At 45.4% G+C, this 15,152-nt stretch overlaps 1 protein-coding gene across 23 annotated transcripts in view; it reads left to right on the top strand.

Annotated features, from left to right (window-relative positions):
• The window catches only part of KIAA1217, a 369,002-nt gene that overhangs the window by 342,050 nt on the left and 11,800 nt on the right, over positions 1 to 15,152 (top strand). For 22 of the 23 annotated variants that reach the window (XR_013832189.1, XR_013832190.1, XM_079947806.1 and 19 more), the window contains 5 exons: positions 4,577 to 4,752; positions 12,210 to 12,340; positions 12,553 to 12,700; positions 14,181 to 14,676; positions 14,970 to 15,150. Coding sequence is in view for 21 of the 23 variants with exons in the window: in XM_079947806.1 (XP_079803932.1) it covers positions 4,577 to 4,752; positions 12,210 to 12,340; positions 12,553 to 12,700; positions 14,181 to 14,676; positions 14,970 to 15,150 (1,132 nt within the window). In the remaining 2 variants the exon portion in view is untranslated. The remainder of the gene's footprint in view (positions 1 to 4,576; positions 4,753 to 12,209; positions 12,341 to 12,552; positions 12,701 to 14,180; positions 14,677 to 14,969; positions 15,151 to 15,152) is intronic. The other variant, XM_079947826.1, reaches the window with a different exon arrangement.

Below are 15,152 nucleotides of genomic sequence, written 5' to 3'. Positions count from 1 at the left end.
GTAGGAAGAGGCCTTAGATAGCAATACTGGCTCCCTCTACTCTAGTGGCTGTAATTTCCCCATCTGAAACAGCAGGTGTATTTCTAGTCATACTTGGCTTCAAACCTCCCACATTTACTAATTTCAGAACCTATGGGGAGAAGCCGGTACCTAGGCATTTTAGGGGATCCTTGCCCCCTACAAACCCATAACAATAGGTGCAAGAACAGAGCCACTGCCTTTCCCCAGCCAATTTGTTGATTGATCGGTGGTATATGCAACTCCCCAAGAAGTACAATGAACTGGATTAGCAATGCACTCACTTTGCATTGTTATATAAAAGGCAAAAAAAAAAAAAAAAGGGAGCATGAAATCATGCGCCTGGCCACGAAAGCAGAGTAATTAGATAATTCAATCATATGAAAAATTCAAGGCTTAGAACAGCAAATCCTATTTGGGAAGTCACTTTTAATATATAAACTGATGTTCAGCAATGTGGCCATGCCTTTGACTGTGTGCAGAAGAGAAATAGGAGCGTCCAGATAAATCCGGCCTCTAGTAATCCTAAAATAAATAAATAACCAAATTATTTTGTGTGGGCGTAAGAGATGTGGATAGGTGTGCAACCGAAATTTCATACAGATTTAAAAACCAGCTCTTTGTTTTTAAATTGGTGCTAAAGAGTGGGTGGGTGCCTTACCAGCACTGAAGGTGCCAGTTTAGTTTTCAGATTTATAACATTCAAAGCTCCCTTATCCTGAGTTGGACCAGAGATGCTTCTTGGCTAGTGTTGCCAGGGATGGAACGTGAGACCTGTGGCATACACTGCTCATTCACTTGGCACTAAGCTGTGATCGTCCTTGCAAGTCACATCTTAAGTTCTGTAAACCGAAAAGAAAAAGAAAAACCACACTTGTTATCCACTGAGACCTCCCCCACCCCAAAAAGCAATAAGCACTTTACGTGGGTTATAATGAAAAATGAAAGCAGTCATTCAGGCATGTGGAATCTCATGCAAGTCAGACTTGCACTCTCGATCTTAAAGCTCTTTCAGAGCTCATTTACAATGGCAGAAACATTCTAGCAGCAGCTCTGATGCAACACAGGCCGGGTGTGCATTTCTTGTGCATTTCCCCCGTAAAACATGCATTGTATATGAGCATTTTGGTACACTTCTTCGAGCCAAGGAACGTATTGCAAATTATGGAAAAGTGCAAAAACCAAATGGGAACTGCAGTCCAATTCACGTGGTAGTCCAGAAAATGTGAATCAGTCCAGTGACTTTAAAATTCAGACTGAATGAAACCCTCTAGTAGCAATACTTCAGCCACACTCTCTGACCTGCTGCCTACAGGTAGAAATTTCTGATATGCAGACTGAAGTCCTCTGGCAAATTGCCGGTTTCTGTTAACACTCAGAAGAAGTGGTTGTATGAAGGCTCCTTTTGGGTCCTCCTAAACTGGTTCTTACCAGTTTTGTGGTCAGGCTGTACGCTTGCTTATTAACACTGGCCTTACTGATAATGGGTTTTGCAGAATCTCTACCTCATTGTCCTGGCAGATTTGATAAGAAGGGTTCAGCAAATGTTTTATGCAAGTCAGGATAAAAGGAGCCGCGTAGGAGGTCATGGGTCAGCAACTCGGCCTCTCCAGAGTCCCAGGAGCACTTGCGCTCCTGGTAGGGGTGTTTCTGCATCTTTCATCCAGGGAGAGATTTTAAGTGCGCCAGCGTGAAGGCTCTATAGTTCTTTTCAACCAAGAGTGCTAGATAGCTGGTTTGCCCTTGAACTGTAATACAGGCATCCCCATATGCATGTTCTACTTGCACACGTGGTGGGAAATAAATAGAATAGAATCATACCAGGAAATGGTGGGAGAGAGCTGGAGAGTCCTTGTGGTTCATGAGGAGATCCTCCTCAGAGCCTGAAGAGGGCGTCAGTGAGGGCAGAGGAAGCCCCAAAGAGACCTGAAGCGCAGTGGGGCTTTGTTTAGGCTGCTCAGCCTCCCTGCCTAATAGCTGACACACAGGGTAGTGCAGCAGCCGCAGCCAGTTTCCCACGCATCCTCCAGCCGGCCCCAGAGCTTCAACTCTAGTTGAAAAGAGAGTTGTGTGGGGAGAGAGGGTGGTAGAGAGAGCTGGAGAGCAGGGGTAATAGACATTTAGAGGGTTTTTAGAGGGTGCTCCCCACTTATGCATGCAGGAGCCCAGAATCTAACCACAGCATCATTGTGAGGACACCTGTGCTTGCCTGAATGGGGAGTGTGTGTGTGTGTGTGTGTAGAAACCCCTGATTTTCCACATGGCCGGAATATATCCTGTTGTGACTTTTGCTTTTGTACATCTGTTGCCTCAAAGACATTTGTCTTTGGCTCCACTCATCACGGGCATATTGTTGCCCCCAACTGATTGCCCTTTGGCTGGAAAGCGTCCCCAAGTCCCATGTGCCTGGCCTAGGCTTGACTTATTTAACCAACCAGGAAAGCCACAGGGGCAGCCTGCCCCCTTTAATTTGGCCACTGGGCCAGTTGACATCATGGCTGCGTGTAAAATCCAGTAGTATGTCCTGCTTGCTAGAATGTTTTGGATAAAAAGCAGTGGCACCTGTGTCATTTAGCATTTAGTGTGCCAGCTTCAAGTGGCACCTATCACCTGCATGCACACAAGGGCACCAGGTTTTGGAGCTGAGTCCCAGTGCCCAACTTCACTTAAACGGTTGATGAGGCTGCAGGGTTCCTGCATGTAGCCACCCGCCGGGCACTTTGCTGAAAGCAGGTAGAAGGTGCTCCCCCCCCCCTCCCTCTTGTAATGCTAGACCTCAAGGTCACCCCGTGCAATTGATTGGCAGCAGATTCGGGACAGGCGAAAGGAAGTGTTTCTTCGCACACAAAGGCTAATTGAAATTTTCTGCAGATCAGCAAAAAGGGCTCCTTTCTGTGGGTTGACATCTTCACTATCGGCCAGCCCTTGAGTCTTATCTGTAGCTCTATGACATCGACTTCCAGAGACCAGAAAGAGTGTGCTGTGAAGGCCTCCACAGACCCCCTTGTGCCTCTGTTTGGGTTTCCGCCTGTAAATTATACATCCCTTTGTGAACAAATTTTGTTGGTGAATTGGCTATGGAGCTTGCTGCAACAGGATACAGAGAGGGCCACTAGTTAAGAGAGCCTTGAAAGGAAACGAGGCAAATTAATGGAGGGCCAATCTATCAAAGGGTAGCAAACAAGTTTGGATGGCTAGAAGGAACCCCATGTTTGGGTGCACCATTTTCTAGGGAACAGCAGTGTGGACAGTCTGTTTATCTTGTGCTTCTCGACTTCCTGGAGGAATGTGGTTTAGGCCTTGTGGGAATCAGGACACTGGACACAGTGGTGCAGTTGGGTTGTTTTAGGCCAGGAGTGGGGAACTTTGGGCCTAGGTGCCAAATGCAGCCTTTACTACGTACTTTAAAAGGTAAAGGGACCCCTGACCATTAGGTCCAGTCGTGACCGACTCTGGGGTTGCGGTGCTCATCTCGCTTTATTGGCTGAGGGAGCTGGCGTACAGCTTCCGGGTCATGTGGCCAGCATGACTAAGCCGCTTCTGGCGAACCAGAGCAGCACACGGAAACGCCGTTTACCTTCCCGCCAGAGCGGTACCTATTTATCTAATTGCACTTTGATGTGCTTTCAAACTGCTAGGTTGGCAGGAGCAGGGACCGAGCAACGGGAGCTCACCCCATCGCGGGGATTTGAACCGCCGACCTTCTGATTGGCAAGTCCTAGGCTCTGTGGTTTAACCCACAGCGCCACCCGTGTCCCCACTACTTACTTTACCTTGGGTTAAACCAGCGCTGTTGTGTTTGGACCTCCCCCTCCACATTCTGCTGAGAGGGCCTTGTATATCAGCCCTAAATTCCTACCCCTTAAGGCACCATTGGCTGGACTCGGTGGGTGTTCCAGCAGGCTGGCTTGATGCTGCTGCAGCTGCAGGCGGAGATGATATTGCTCCTGTCAGCTTCTCTGTGTTTCTTCCCAACCTGCCCCAACCTCCAACCTTTCTCCCTACCTAGAGTATTTTGAATTGAAAGGCAACAGCCGGATTTTGTCATGCACTTTTCTGTGTTGTGATGAAACCATTTGAGAAGAAGAGTCACTAGAACAGAACGATCTGTTTATGCCGTCTTCTGGAAGAGCAGCTGCTCAGTGTTGCTGGATTGCAAAGGGCAGTGGAATCGTTGCTGGTGGTTTGTAGTTGTGCCAGACAATGCCACATTAGAGAGCCCACATTAAAGGCTCCAGACCCATGTGAAATCGTGCTGAAGTTCTGATGGAACTGAACACGAAGTCAGGTTCATGCATGGTGCATAAGCCAACAGTTTGTACTCCCCCCACCCCACCCCTTCAGCTTCTACCTTCTCCTTGAAATAACATTTATTTGTGTGTGAAATTGGAGAGAGAAGATTTTTATTGTTTTCTTTTTAAAAAACGGAGAGAGAGGAAAGTGCATTCAGCTGCAGGATTGTTTATCCAAACCCAAATTCTGAGCAATATGATGCATTCAGATCCTAGGGGCGTTAGTCAGGCAGGGAAAATTGAAGTTGATTTCTTTTGTGTAACAGCTGCACAACCAGGAGGCGCTAAGGGCCATGGTGAAGAAAGCGGAGCTGGAAATCAACGGCAAGGTGATGGAAAGAGCGAAGAGGCTGGAAGATCCTGTGCAGCGGCAGCGCCACCTGGTGGAGCACGAAAGGCAGAAATACCTACACGAAGAGGAGAAAATTGTGAAGAGCTTATGGTAGGTGAAAGGGACTTGTCCCTTGTCTTTTGAGGTGGGGTTGTTCAGAGAAGATGCATGTGAAATGCCATGCAGAGCTACTCCCTTATGAGGAAAGGATGCAGCACTTGGGACTTCTTAGTTCAGAGAAAAGCCAAGTAGGAGGTGACATGATGGAAGTTTATAAGCCTATGTATAGCACTGAGGGGACATGGGTGGCGCTGTGGGTTAAACCACAGAGCCTAGGACTTGCCGATCAGAAGGTTGGCGGTTTGAATCCCTGCTACGGGGTGAGCTCCCGTTGCTCGGTCCCTGCTCCTGTCAACCTAGCAGTTCGAAAGCACGTCAAAGTTCAAGTAGATAAATAGGTACCGCTCTGGCGGGAAGGTAAATGGCGTTTCCATGTGCTGCTCTGGTTCGCCAGAAGCGGCTTAGTCATGCTGGCCACATGATCCAGAAGCTGTACACCGGCTCCCTCTGCCAATAAAGCGAGATGAGCGCAGCAACCCCAGAGTCACGACTCGGCCTAATGTCAGGGGTCCCTTTACCTTTACAGCACTGGGAAAGTGGATGGAGGAAAGTTTTTCTCCCTCCCAGCCCTAGAATTCTTGGACATCCAGTGAAGTAGAATGTTGGAAGGATACAGGACATGTAAAAGGGATGCAGCACCTTGTTAATGATGGCCACCAACTTAGATGTCTTCAAAAAGAGATTGGACAAATTCATGGAGGAGAAGGCAACCAATATTTAAAAAGGTAAAGGAACCCCTGACCATTAAGTCCAGGCGTGGCCAACTCTGGGGTTGCGGCGCTCATCTCGCTTTATTGGCCAAGGGAGCCAGCATACAGCTTCCGGGTCATGTGGCCAGCATGACTAAGCCGCTTCTGGCGAACCAGAGCAGCGCACGGAAACGCCGTTTACCTTCCTGCCGGAGTGGTACCTATTTATCTACTTGCACTTTAACGTGATTTTGAACTGCTAGGTTGGCAGGAGCAGGGACCGAGCAACGGGAGCACACCCCATCGCGGGGATTCGAACCGCTGACCTTCTGATCGGCAAGTCCTAGGCTCTATGGTTTAACCCACAGCACCACCTGCTTCCCAATTCCAATACTAATTCCAATAGCTGTTTTCTGCCTCTGTATAAGAACAATATAAAAATAAGGGAACATACAAAAAAAAAACAACTTTTTGTAAAAAACCCCCAATAAAAACCATTCTTATACATGTGCAATTAACATTTTATAACATATTAGGAAAGTCTTCTTAAACAAAATGTATTGGACAGAGAGATGCATGGAGTTATTCTATATACACAAAATATATAAGGATCAAACATGTATTTTTAACTCAGGCTGAAGTCTTACTCACAGTTCCTTGGGACTGAATACCACACATTGCCATGGCTTACAGCCATACAGATTTCCCAAGGGTTAGGATCAGGGTTTATATTTAATGCTCAAGTAAAAAATACTTTCTTGTTCAATGTGCGTAGCTCTCAAGCGGTTTCCCAGTTGATTTTGGCTTGACTGATTTAGACTGGTGGATGCATGCAGACCACCAGCCTGCGTGATTTGCAGCCTTTAATAGGAGATGGATCGGGGGTGGAGGGGAGAGGTGTAGTGGTTAGAACACAGGTTTGGATGTGGGGGAACCCAATGCAAAGATACATTCTCGTCTCTGAAGTCCAGCCTTGGGCAAGTTGCCACTCACAGTGAACATGAAGCACAATTGCAATAGCACTTTAAAAAAGAAAGGAAGGAAGGAAACATAAGAAGAGCCTGTTGGGTGAGGCTAGTGGTCCATCTTTGTCCTGCGTTCTGTTCTCACAGCAGTCAGCCTGATGCTGGTGGGACACCCTCAGCCCTCTTCCATCCTGCAGTTTCCAGCCACTTGTTGTTGTTGTTGTTTAGTCGTTTAGTCGTGTCCGACTCTTCATGACCCCATGGACCAGAGAACGCCAGGCACTCCTGTCCTCCACTGCCCCCCGCAGCTTGGTCAGACTCATGCTGGTAACCTCGAAAACACTATCCAACCATCTCGTCCTCTGTCGCCTCCTTCTCCTTGTGCCCTCCATCTTTCCCAACATCAGGGTCTTCTCCAGGGAGTCTTCTCTTCTCATGAGGTGGCCAAAGTACTGGAGCCTCAGCTTCACAATCTGTCCTTCCAGTGAGCACTCAGGGCTGATTTCCTTCAGAATGGAGAGGTTTGATCTTCTTGCAGTCCATGGGACTCTCAAGAGTCTCCTCCAGCACCATAATTCAAAAGCATCAATTCTTCGGCGATCAGCCTTCTTTATGTTCCAGCTCTCACCTCCATACATCACTACTGGGAAAACCATAGCTTTAACTATACAGACCGAAAGAGCTTATTGAGAACCATTGCTGCTTCCAGCTTGTGGAGGTAGACATAGTCATCAAGGCCTAGTAGCTATTGAAATCCCTCTCTTCCACAAATTTGTCTATTCCTCTTTTGAAGCCATCTGAGTTGAGGCCATCACTGCTTGCTGGGGGACTGAGTTCCATAGTTTAACTAGGCTCTGCATGAAGAAGTCCTTTAAGCCTAAGCAACATAACAAAACCACAAAATTCGTTCTGTATTTGTGTTTATAAAATAAAAACAAACAAAATATCAACGAAACAAAATAGGTTTTGTTTTCAATGGGACTAACTCCCTGATTAAGTGAGCTTTGGACAGCAGCCCAAGAGTTTACAACAAGACATTTCTTGATATACTTGAATTGATTTCTTGCTATTGACTTGGCCATCAGCTTAAACTACCTTTCTGTGAAGGTGACGGATACCCTTGCTGATTAAACTGCAGCAAAATCAATCCCCTGTCCAAATAATTCTTCAGTGTACATTTTGTTAGTTACTCATTAGCAAATTAATTGTTTTTATTACTCCTCACAATTTACAGAATGCTGCATCTGCAGAATGGCTTCTCTGTTTTCAAGGGTGATTTTATTATCAGCTTCTGTCTGACACTTTCAATCCTAGTGCTTTACAAATTGTGTCATTTTTGCCATTTCCAGGGATAGCACAGGATCCTACCACTTTCTTTGAAGGCATGTGATTCTGGAGTCCACAGGTGTCTTGCCATTATCTGAATCAGTTAATGACAGTTCAAGCTATTTCGAATGATTTTAAAATCTTACTAAGCTATAGTGTTCTTCAACCTCAGGTCCCCAGATGTTGGTGGACTACAACCCCCATCATCCTTGACCACTGGCTGACTTTGGATGATGGAAGTTGTAGTCCACCAACATCTGGGAACCCTGAGCTACAACCAGCCCACACAAAAAAATCATCAACACTTGCAATTATATTGATTCCTGTGCATAAGGATCTCTTATCTTGCAAGCACAGGTCATGGCTTGTGGTTGCTTGAAGTATCCTGGTACATATCTAATGTCTCATGTCTGTTACTCATTTGCCCACTTTGAAATTAAAAGGTGAGGTATTCTTGCGCTGCCATAGTTACACCTCTTCTGAGCCTTAACCTTCCTCTACGCATCTTTTCTCTTTCACGCTCAACTCTGACCTCATCCTTTTTTGTGTAAGAACATCTGTGTTCTATAGAGACCCTAAAATACCACTGGCACTAAATATATGTTAAGCAATAGTAATATAGCTGGCGATCAGTGGCGTAGCGTGGGTTGTCAGCACCCGGGGCAAGGCAAGTAATTTGTGCCCCCTAACCCGTGGATTTTAGCACTGATTTTAGCACTGCGAGTGCGAGTGCGCGCCCCCAGATGTTGCGCCCGGTGCGGACGGCCCCCCCTGCACCCCCCACGCTACGCCACTGCTGGCGATTACCACAATGAGACAACATAGTAGCTGGGCTGGAACAGTGCAAATGGAAAAGTGTCAAGTGACTGCATCCTTGCGTCTTGTATTTGACTGGCTACTCCAACTATCATATACTCTTCTGCCTCCATATATTTTTGCTCCAAGAAGTGTTCACAAGAGTGCTGTGTGTGCCTGTGTTAAAACATTTTCTATAGGTTTCAGCTCTGGGGTGTTCTAGTTTTACAGTATTTTACTGCCGCAGCGTGTGAAATTCTTGCACATCTTTTCTTTAAAATAATATAAAGCACTTTTTAATTTGTTTTGGAGACCCCCGCCCCTTGTGGACCAAAAGCTTGCTTGCAGCAATTGTATTCGTGCGTATCTCAAACGAATCACTGAAATTAAACCGAAATGCTTGTATTTAAGCTGATTACGCTCCTTTGACTTCTGATAGGATTAAATCAGCTTAGGCGGCAATACAAGCACACATTATTTGAGTGGCAAAGCATCACTCATCATTTTCTTGGCCAACATGCCTATTCCTCTCAGAGAGTCCTCAAAGTCCTGTGAATTTGCCGCAACAGCTGGCTGTGCAGGGTGCTCATGAGCTGGTAGGTGACCTCTCCTTCTCTCCCATCCCTAAAGTAGTTTTGCAGCTTGATCAACTTACAGTTGCAACACAGACGGATAGATTTGTGCAGAGAGAGTTGGAAAGATGTATTCCTTGTCTGTCTGTCTGTCTGTCTGTCTGTCTGTCTGTCTGTCTCTCTTTTACATAAAAGAAACCCTAAGGTAAGATACCAGTGATTCCCATTCAGGCACCGGCAAGCCTCAGACCTGCTTATCTTCAGGAAGGTGGTGGCTTTGGGTGCCTTCAGATCATTTGCAACCCTTTGAAGGAAGGAAAATGCAGCAGAGAGAAGCTGAAGCAGGAGAAACACAGGCGCTGCTGCTTCTCTGCTCCAAATTCCTTTCCCAAACCTGCTTTTTCTCTCTGATAAATAGCTGTTCGGCATTAATTGAGCTGACATGTGTAATGTGTAGTTCTGCCCTGCAAAGGAAGCGTATACATTGCACTGAATTTCTTTCCCTGGGACATTGGCAAGTACTGCTCACTTGCTGCCCCCTAGTGACTGTTTTTGAGACATTTTAAAGATCCTTGTTTCCTTTTGGTGGTTGGTTGTTTTTCTTACCCACATTCTAGTGACCAGGCAGATCGGCTGCTAGGTTTCTGTGGATGCTGGAATACACACATACACACACACACACACACACACACACACCCTCTTCATTTCAATCGAAAAAAAGGCAACAAATCAGATTTTTGAAACATTCAAATTGCTTTCAGATTTGATGTATTTTCTTCACCGGATGTTCTTAGCCTGTACAGTCGTACATTGGTTTTTGAACAACTTAGTTCTTGAATGTTTTGCCTCCTGAACACTACTCACCCGGAAGTGAGTGTTCTGGTTTGCGAATATCCGATGCAGCTTCAGCAGCTTCTGATTGGCTGCAGGAGCTTTCTGCAGCCAATCAGAAGCCGCACTTTGGTTTTCGAACATTTTGGAAGTTGAATGGACTTCCGGAATGGATTCTGTTCGACTTCCAAGGTACAACTGTAATTCCGTAGTTTAGAATTGTACTGGGGCAGATGTTACATTTCTGAAGATTTCCATTGTGGTTTTTTGGGGTGTCATGTTTTGTTCAGCATGTTTAAGTGGGGACTCTGAAAAGATTGCAAGTTCCCCTTACTTGTGATTACAAATTTTGCACATTTCAGTTTCTTGCATCATGGAGCCTAATCCTATGCTACACTGCTAAGTGACACATGAGTATCTTATTTGCAGTGGTTAGCTGCCTGTAGCAGCTTCCATGGATGTGAATAAAATTCTCTTATTTTTAGCTAATATATTAATGAATCCTCACATCCAGTTTTAGCTAGAATTGCTGATAAATGAATTTCCCTGTAGCCCAGACAGGTGCATTGAGCAAATCTGTCATCTTTTGACATACTTTTCTTAAACATGCTGTTCCTGTTCCTCATAACAGTTCTGTTCACTTGCGTCAAGAGGAATTATTTACAGCACAATCCTATGCATGCCTCCTCTGAAGTTAATCCCTCTGAGTTCCCTGGTGAGTGTGACAGCAGCCCTTTCCAACCTGGTACCCCTCCAGATGTTGCTGCCATCGTCCTTCCCCATTGCTCATGCTGGCTGGGGCTGATGGGAGTTGTAGTCCAACGGCATCTAGAAGGCACCAGGTTGTCAAAGGCTGGTGTACAGGATTGCAGCCTTGGCCATTTTACTACAACATTTCTGTTTTAATTGTTGATTATAGAAAATCGTCTTTAGCAGGCAATGCTCTGAAAGCCAATGGGCTGCTCTGACCATTTATTATGTAGTTTATGAGTAGTTTAAAATACATATTTCTGCCTCTAAAAGCCCTACAGCTTTAGTGATAATATAGATTTAACACACTGTAGTCTATTCACACAGCTGGAGAATCTTGAGGAAAATAATCATATGCTGCAATCCTGCCTTGGAGTCAATCCCATTGAGTATAGTGGGGCTTAGTTCTGAGCAAATATGTGTTTACAACTGCACTGTGGAATATAAATCACATAGATATATTCATTATCGGAATTGTTTATACTGTCAAAGACTTAATCAGAACACAAAGCAAAAATAGCACAAAGCAGGAAGAATAGCCCATATATATTTTGGGGGCTTTGGGCTGTCTCATTTGGTATGTTTCATATATGTTAATAAAAGAAATGTGATTTATTGTTTTTAGAAAATGTACTTTAGCAGAGATTTGCAATTGTATATTCACATCAGCCCTATGAACTCCATCATTATTAATGTAAAGAGTTTCACTGCTGCCACATAGCGTATTGGCCTGAATACAGTGGTATCTCAGGTTAAGTACTTAATTCGTTCTGGAGGTCCATTCTTAACCTGAAACTGTTCTTAACCTGAAGCACCACTTTAGCTAATGGGGCCTGCCGCGCCGCCGGAGCATGATTTCTGTTCTTATCCCGAAGCAAAGTTCTTAACCTGAAGCACTATTTCTGGGTTAGCGGAGTGTGTAACCTGAAGCATATGTAACCTGAAGTGTATGTAACCCAAGTTACCACTGTATAAGCTCTAGTTTCTTCCCATATTCTGACCGTAAAAAGTTAAAGTGCTGCTTAAATTCGCAACCGTACAAAAGTTGGCTTTTAGGATATCGCTGCTGAAACAGACATACGGTAAAACAGAACCAAAAAATGTTTTCTTGCCGATTTGCAAGCTTGAGATTGTTCATTTGCCATTTACGGGTGTGAGTGCCTGCAGAATTGTAACAATTGTATAGAGATTTGTGATTTTAGCAATTGTACAGTAACTTTTGCAGGCTTGAAAGATCAAAGCCTTAAATTGGCTCGGAGTTACAATTCTACTAACCGTGGCAATTTTCAACCTGTAACCTAATTTTAAGGAAGCAGCTTATATTCGGGTATTGTCTTTTTTTCTCTCCCCCCCCCCCTGAATTTTAAAGGTGTGGCTTATTTGCAGGTGCGGCTTATATTTGGGCCAATACAGTATACAAAAATTAGGACAGTATCCCAGGTGCTGAGAATGGATTTTGTCCCTAGCATTGCCTGTCCACAAACAAAGTCAGGGTTCAACTCTTGTTCTCGCTTTTCCAGTGAGCTGGAAAGTTTTGTTGAAGATCTGAAGAAGGAATCTCTTACAGCCAATAGAACTGTTACACTGAAAGATGTTGAAGATGGGGCTTTTCTTCTACGGCAGGTTGGAGAGGCTGTCGCCACCCTCAAAGGTGACTTCCTTGCTTTATTATTTTATTTATTAAATTTGTAAAACTACTCTTCATCCGTAGATCTCGGGGTCGCTTATATAGTCCATTTGGAGATTTTCTCCACCTCTGCCTCCCCCAATTTTTATTTTGGGGTGTGTGTGGGGGGGTGATAATGAGGCCAATGCTGGTCTTCCTCTCTGTCTTAAAAATGCTTTATGACTCTTGTTTTGCAGGTGAATTTCCAACACTGCAGAATAAAATGCGGGCCATTCTCCGCATCGAGGTGGAAGCTGTGAGGTTTTTAAAGGAGGAACCTCATAAACTAGACATTCTACTGAAGAGAGTTCGCAGCATGACCGATATCCTCACCACCCTCCGGAGGTGATATGTTTTATGCTTCTGTTTATTTATTTCTTCTTTTTTTTACATTATTCTGGACAGGTCATTGGCCTGATGCCATTGCAAATTATATAATTGTTTTATATACCTATGTTTCTATTGTTTATGTTTTCATGTTTCACAGGAAGTGATTCATGAATGGAATAGAACGGTGTGAGTGAGTGAGTGAGTGAGTTAGTCAGTCAATCAATCAATCAATCAATCAATCAGAAAAGGACAGGGTTTTCTCTTATCCTTCTTCCTTTTTGTTCTACAGCCCAAAGAATTCAGATGAAGATTCTCAGCCTCCCAGTCCTCCTTACCCTAGTAGTTCCCATCAAATTCAATAGGACTCACTTCTGAGTAGATATGGTTAGGCTTCTTGCACTGTAGGTGTGTGAGATGGGCCTGATGTCAGGGTTTGGCACCAACCTACACAGCAGGTGCCTGTGGACCAATAAGAGTGCTCAGTGGTGGAGGTGCCATCAGGACTGGACTTCGTGGCAGAAGTCTAGGGCCTCACTCCCGGGGCCCAACAAATACAGCAGTCTTGCATTGCCACATTTGAAGAATTAGCCCTAGAAGATAGTTAAGTCCAGAGTCTAAAAATTATCTGCCTGCCCCACAGCTCAAGCAGCCCTGCTAGTTTTCACACAGCTGGCTCCCATGTGTGATAAGGGATATATTATGCTTAGCTTTAATGCCTCATCAACACAACAATGAGAAATCCTTTTCAGTCCGGTGGCTGTATTCCTTATTTGACAACTTCTGAGAGCTTCCTGCCAGTGGTGAGCAGTGCTAGAGATATAAACAAGCATGGCGCCAAATGTGAATTTTACTTTTGGCGTTGTGGTCTAAACCACAGAGCCTAGGGCTTGCCAATCAGAAGGTCGGCGGTTCGAATCCCTGCGACGGGGTGAGCTCCTGTTGCTCAGTCCCTGCTCCTGCCAACCTAGCAGTTCGAAAGCACCTCAAAGTGCAAGTAAGATAAATAGGTACTGTTCCAGCGGGAAGGTAAACGCCGTGGCTTGTCATGCTGGCCACATGACCCAGAAGCTGTATGCAGACAAATGGCAGCTCCCTCGGCCAGTAAAGCGAGATGAGCGCCACAACCCCAGAGTCGTCCGAGACTTGGCTTAACAGTCAGGGGTCCCTTTACCTTTACAGTAGGTTTGATTCTGCACACACTTAACATGCTGCTCTCTAGCCAGAAAAGCAAGACATCATCAGAGTTCAAGCCTACTTCTCAGGTAGGCAAAAATGTGTGCAAGGCTGGACTAGTGAGGGGTATAGACTGGGGAGAGTTCTGAAGGCCAGACAGAAGGCCGCATTAGAGCCTGAAGAATGAGATTCTCCACCCCTATTATAAAAGCAGTGTCACTTTCATACAGAAAATCACTAGAGGGAGCCCTTTCTTCAATAGAGAAACAAGACAGCGCTAACTATATATATACTTCACCGTGTGACTGTCTTCCTCCTGTAGGCATGTTACCGATGGGCTGCTGAAAGGTGTGGATCCCTCACAGGCCGCCCAGTACAATGCCACGGAGAAAGCGACGGCGGCAGAAGTTCTGAAAAAACAGGACGAGGCTGCAAAGAGCCCCGCTTCCCCAAAGCAAAAGGTTGGCGACCCCTCAGCCGAACTGTCTGTCAGGTCAGAGGTGATCCCTGTCTCAAGCATGACCGTCCACCATGCACAAAGCTCCCCAGTGGTCATGCATCAGTCTCAGCATTCAACAACACTGGTCAGCAATGCCCCAAATTCTCCCGTGGCAAACAGCCCCTCGGCAGGTTCATCCGCATCATGCCACCTGATGCCTGCCATGCCAGAGTCTGCTGCAGCCGCAGCCGCAGTGACAGCGACCACCCAGCAAACGCAGGCACCTCAGTCGCCCCAAGTTAATGGCTCCACCATGCAAAGCCTTTTTATCGAGGAACTTCACAGCGTCAGTACCAGGAACAGAGCTCTGTCAATTGAGGTACACATGGTGCATGTTATGGTAGGGAGGGTTTCGGGTGCTGTTGGCCATCTAAGAACGAGGCAGAAGAACTCTGGGCTGTCTTTTTGGATGCTATAGGTGTCCTGTTTCTCGAGTGCCAAACTTGGCATGACATTAATAAATGTCATTTTGCGAAGATGGCTGGCAGAACTCGGAGCACCTCTGCGTATCTGATTCATCTAAAAGTTTATAAATAAAAATTTTAGATACAGAGTGAAGCCCAAACTGATTTCAAAACATTCCCCTCTCTCTCTGTGTGTATTTCTTCTTAGAAAGCAGAGAAGAAATGGGAAGAGAAAAGGCAGAACCTCGATCACTACAACGGAAAAGAATTTGAAAAACTCCTCGAAGAAGCACAAGCCAATATCATGAAATCAATCCCAAACCTTGAGATGCCTCCACAAGCCACAGGCCCGCTGAAAGCTGACGCAGCAGAAAAGATAGAAGTCTCTGGT

This window comes from Podarcis cretensis, assembly GCF_951804945.1.
Source record: "Podarcis cretensis genome assembly, chromosome: 12".
In the NCBI taxonomy this organism is placed as follows: domain Eukaryota; kingdom Metazoa; phylum Chordata; class Lepidosauria; order Squamata; family Lacertidae; genus Podarcis; species Podarcis cretensis.
The sequence above is the reverse complement of the archived record's forward strand: the minus strand, read 5'-3'. Positions and strand labels throughout refer to the sequence as shown.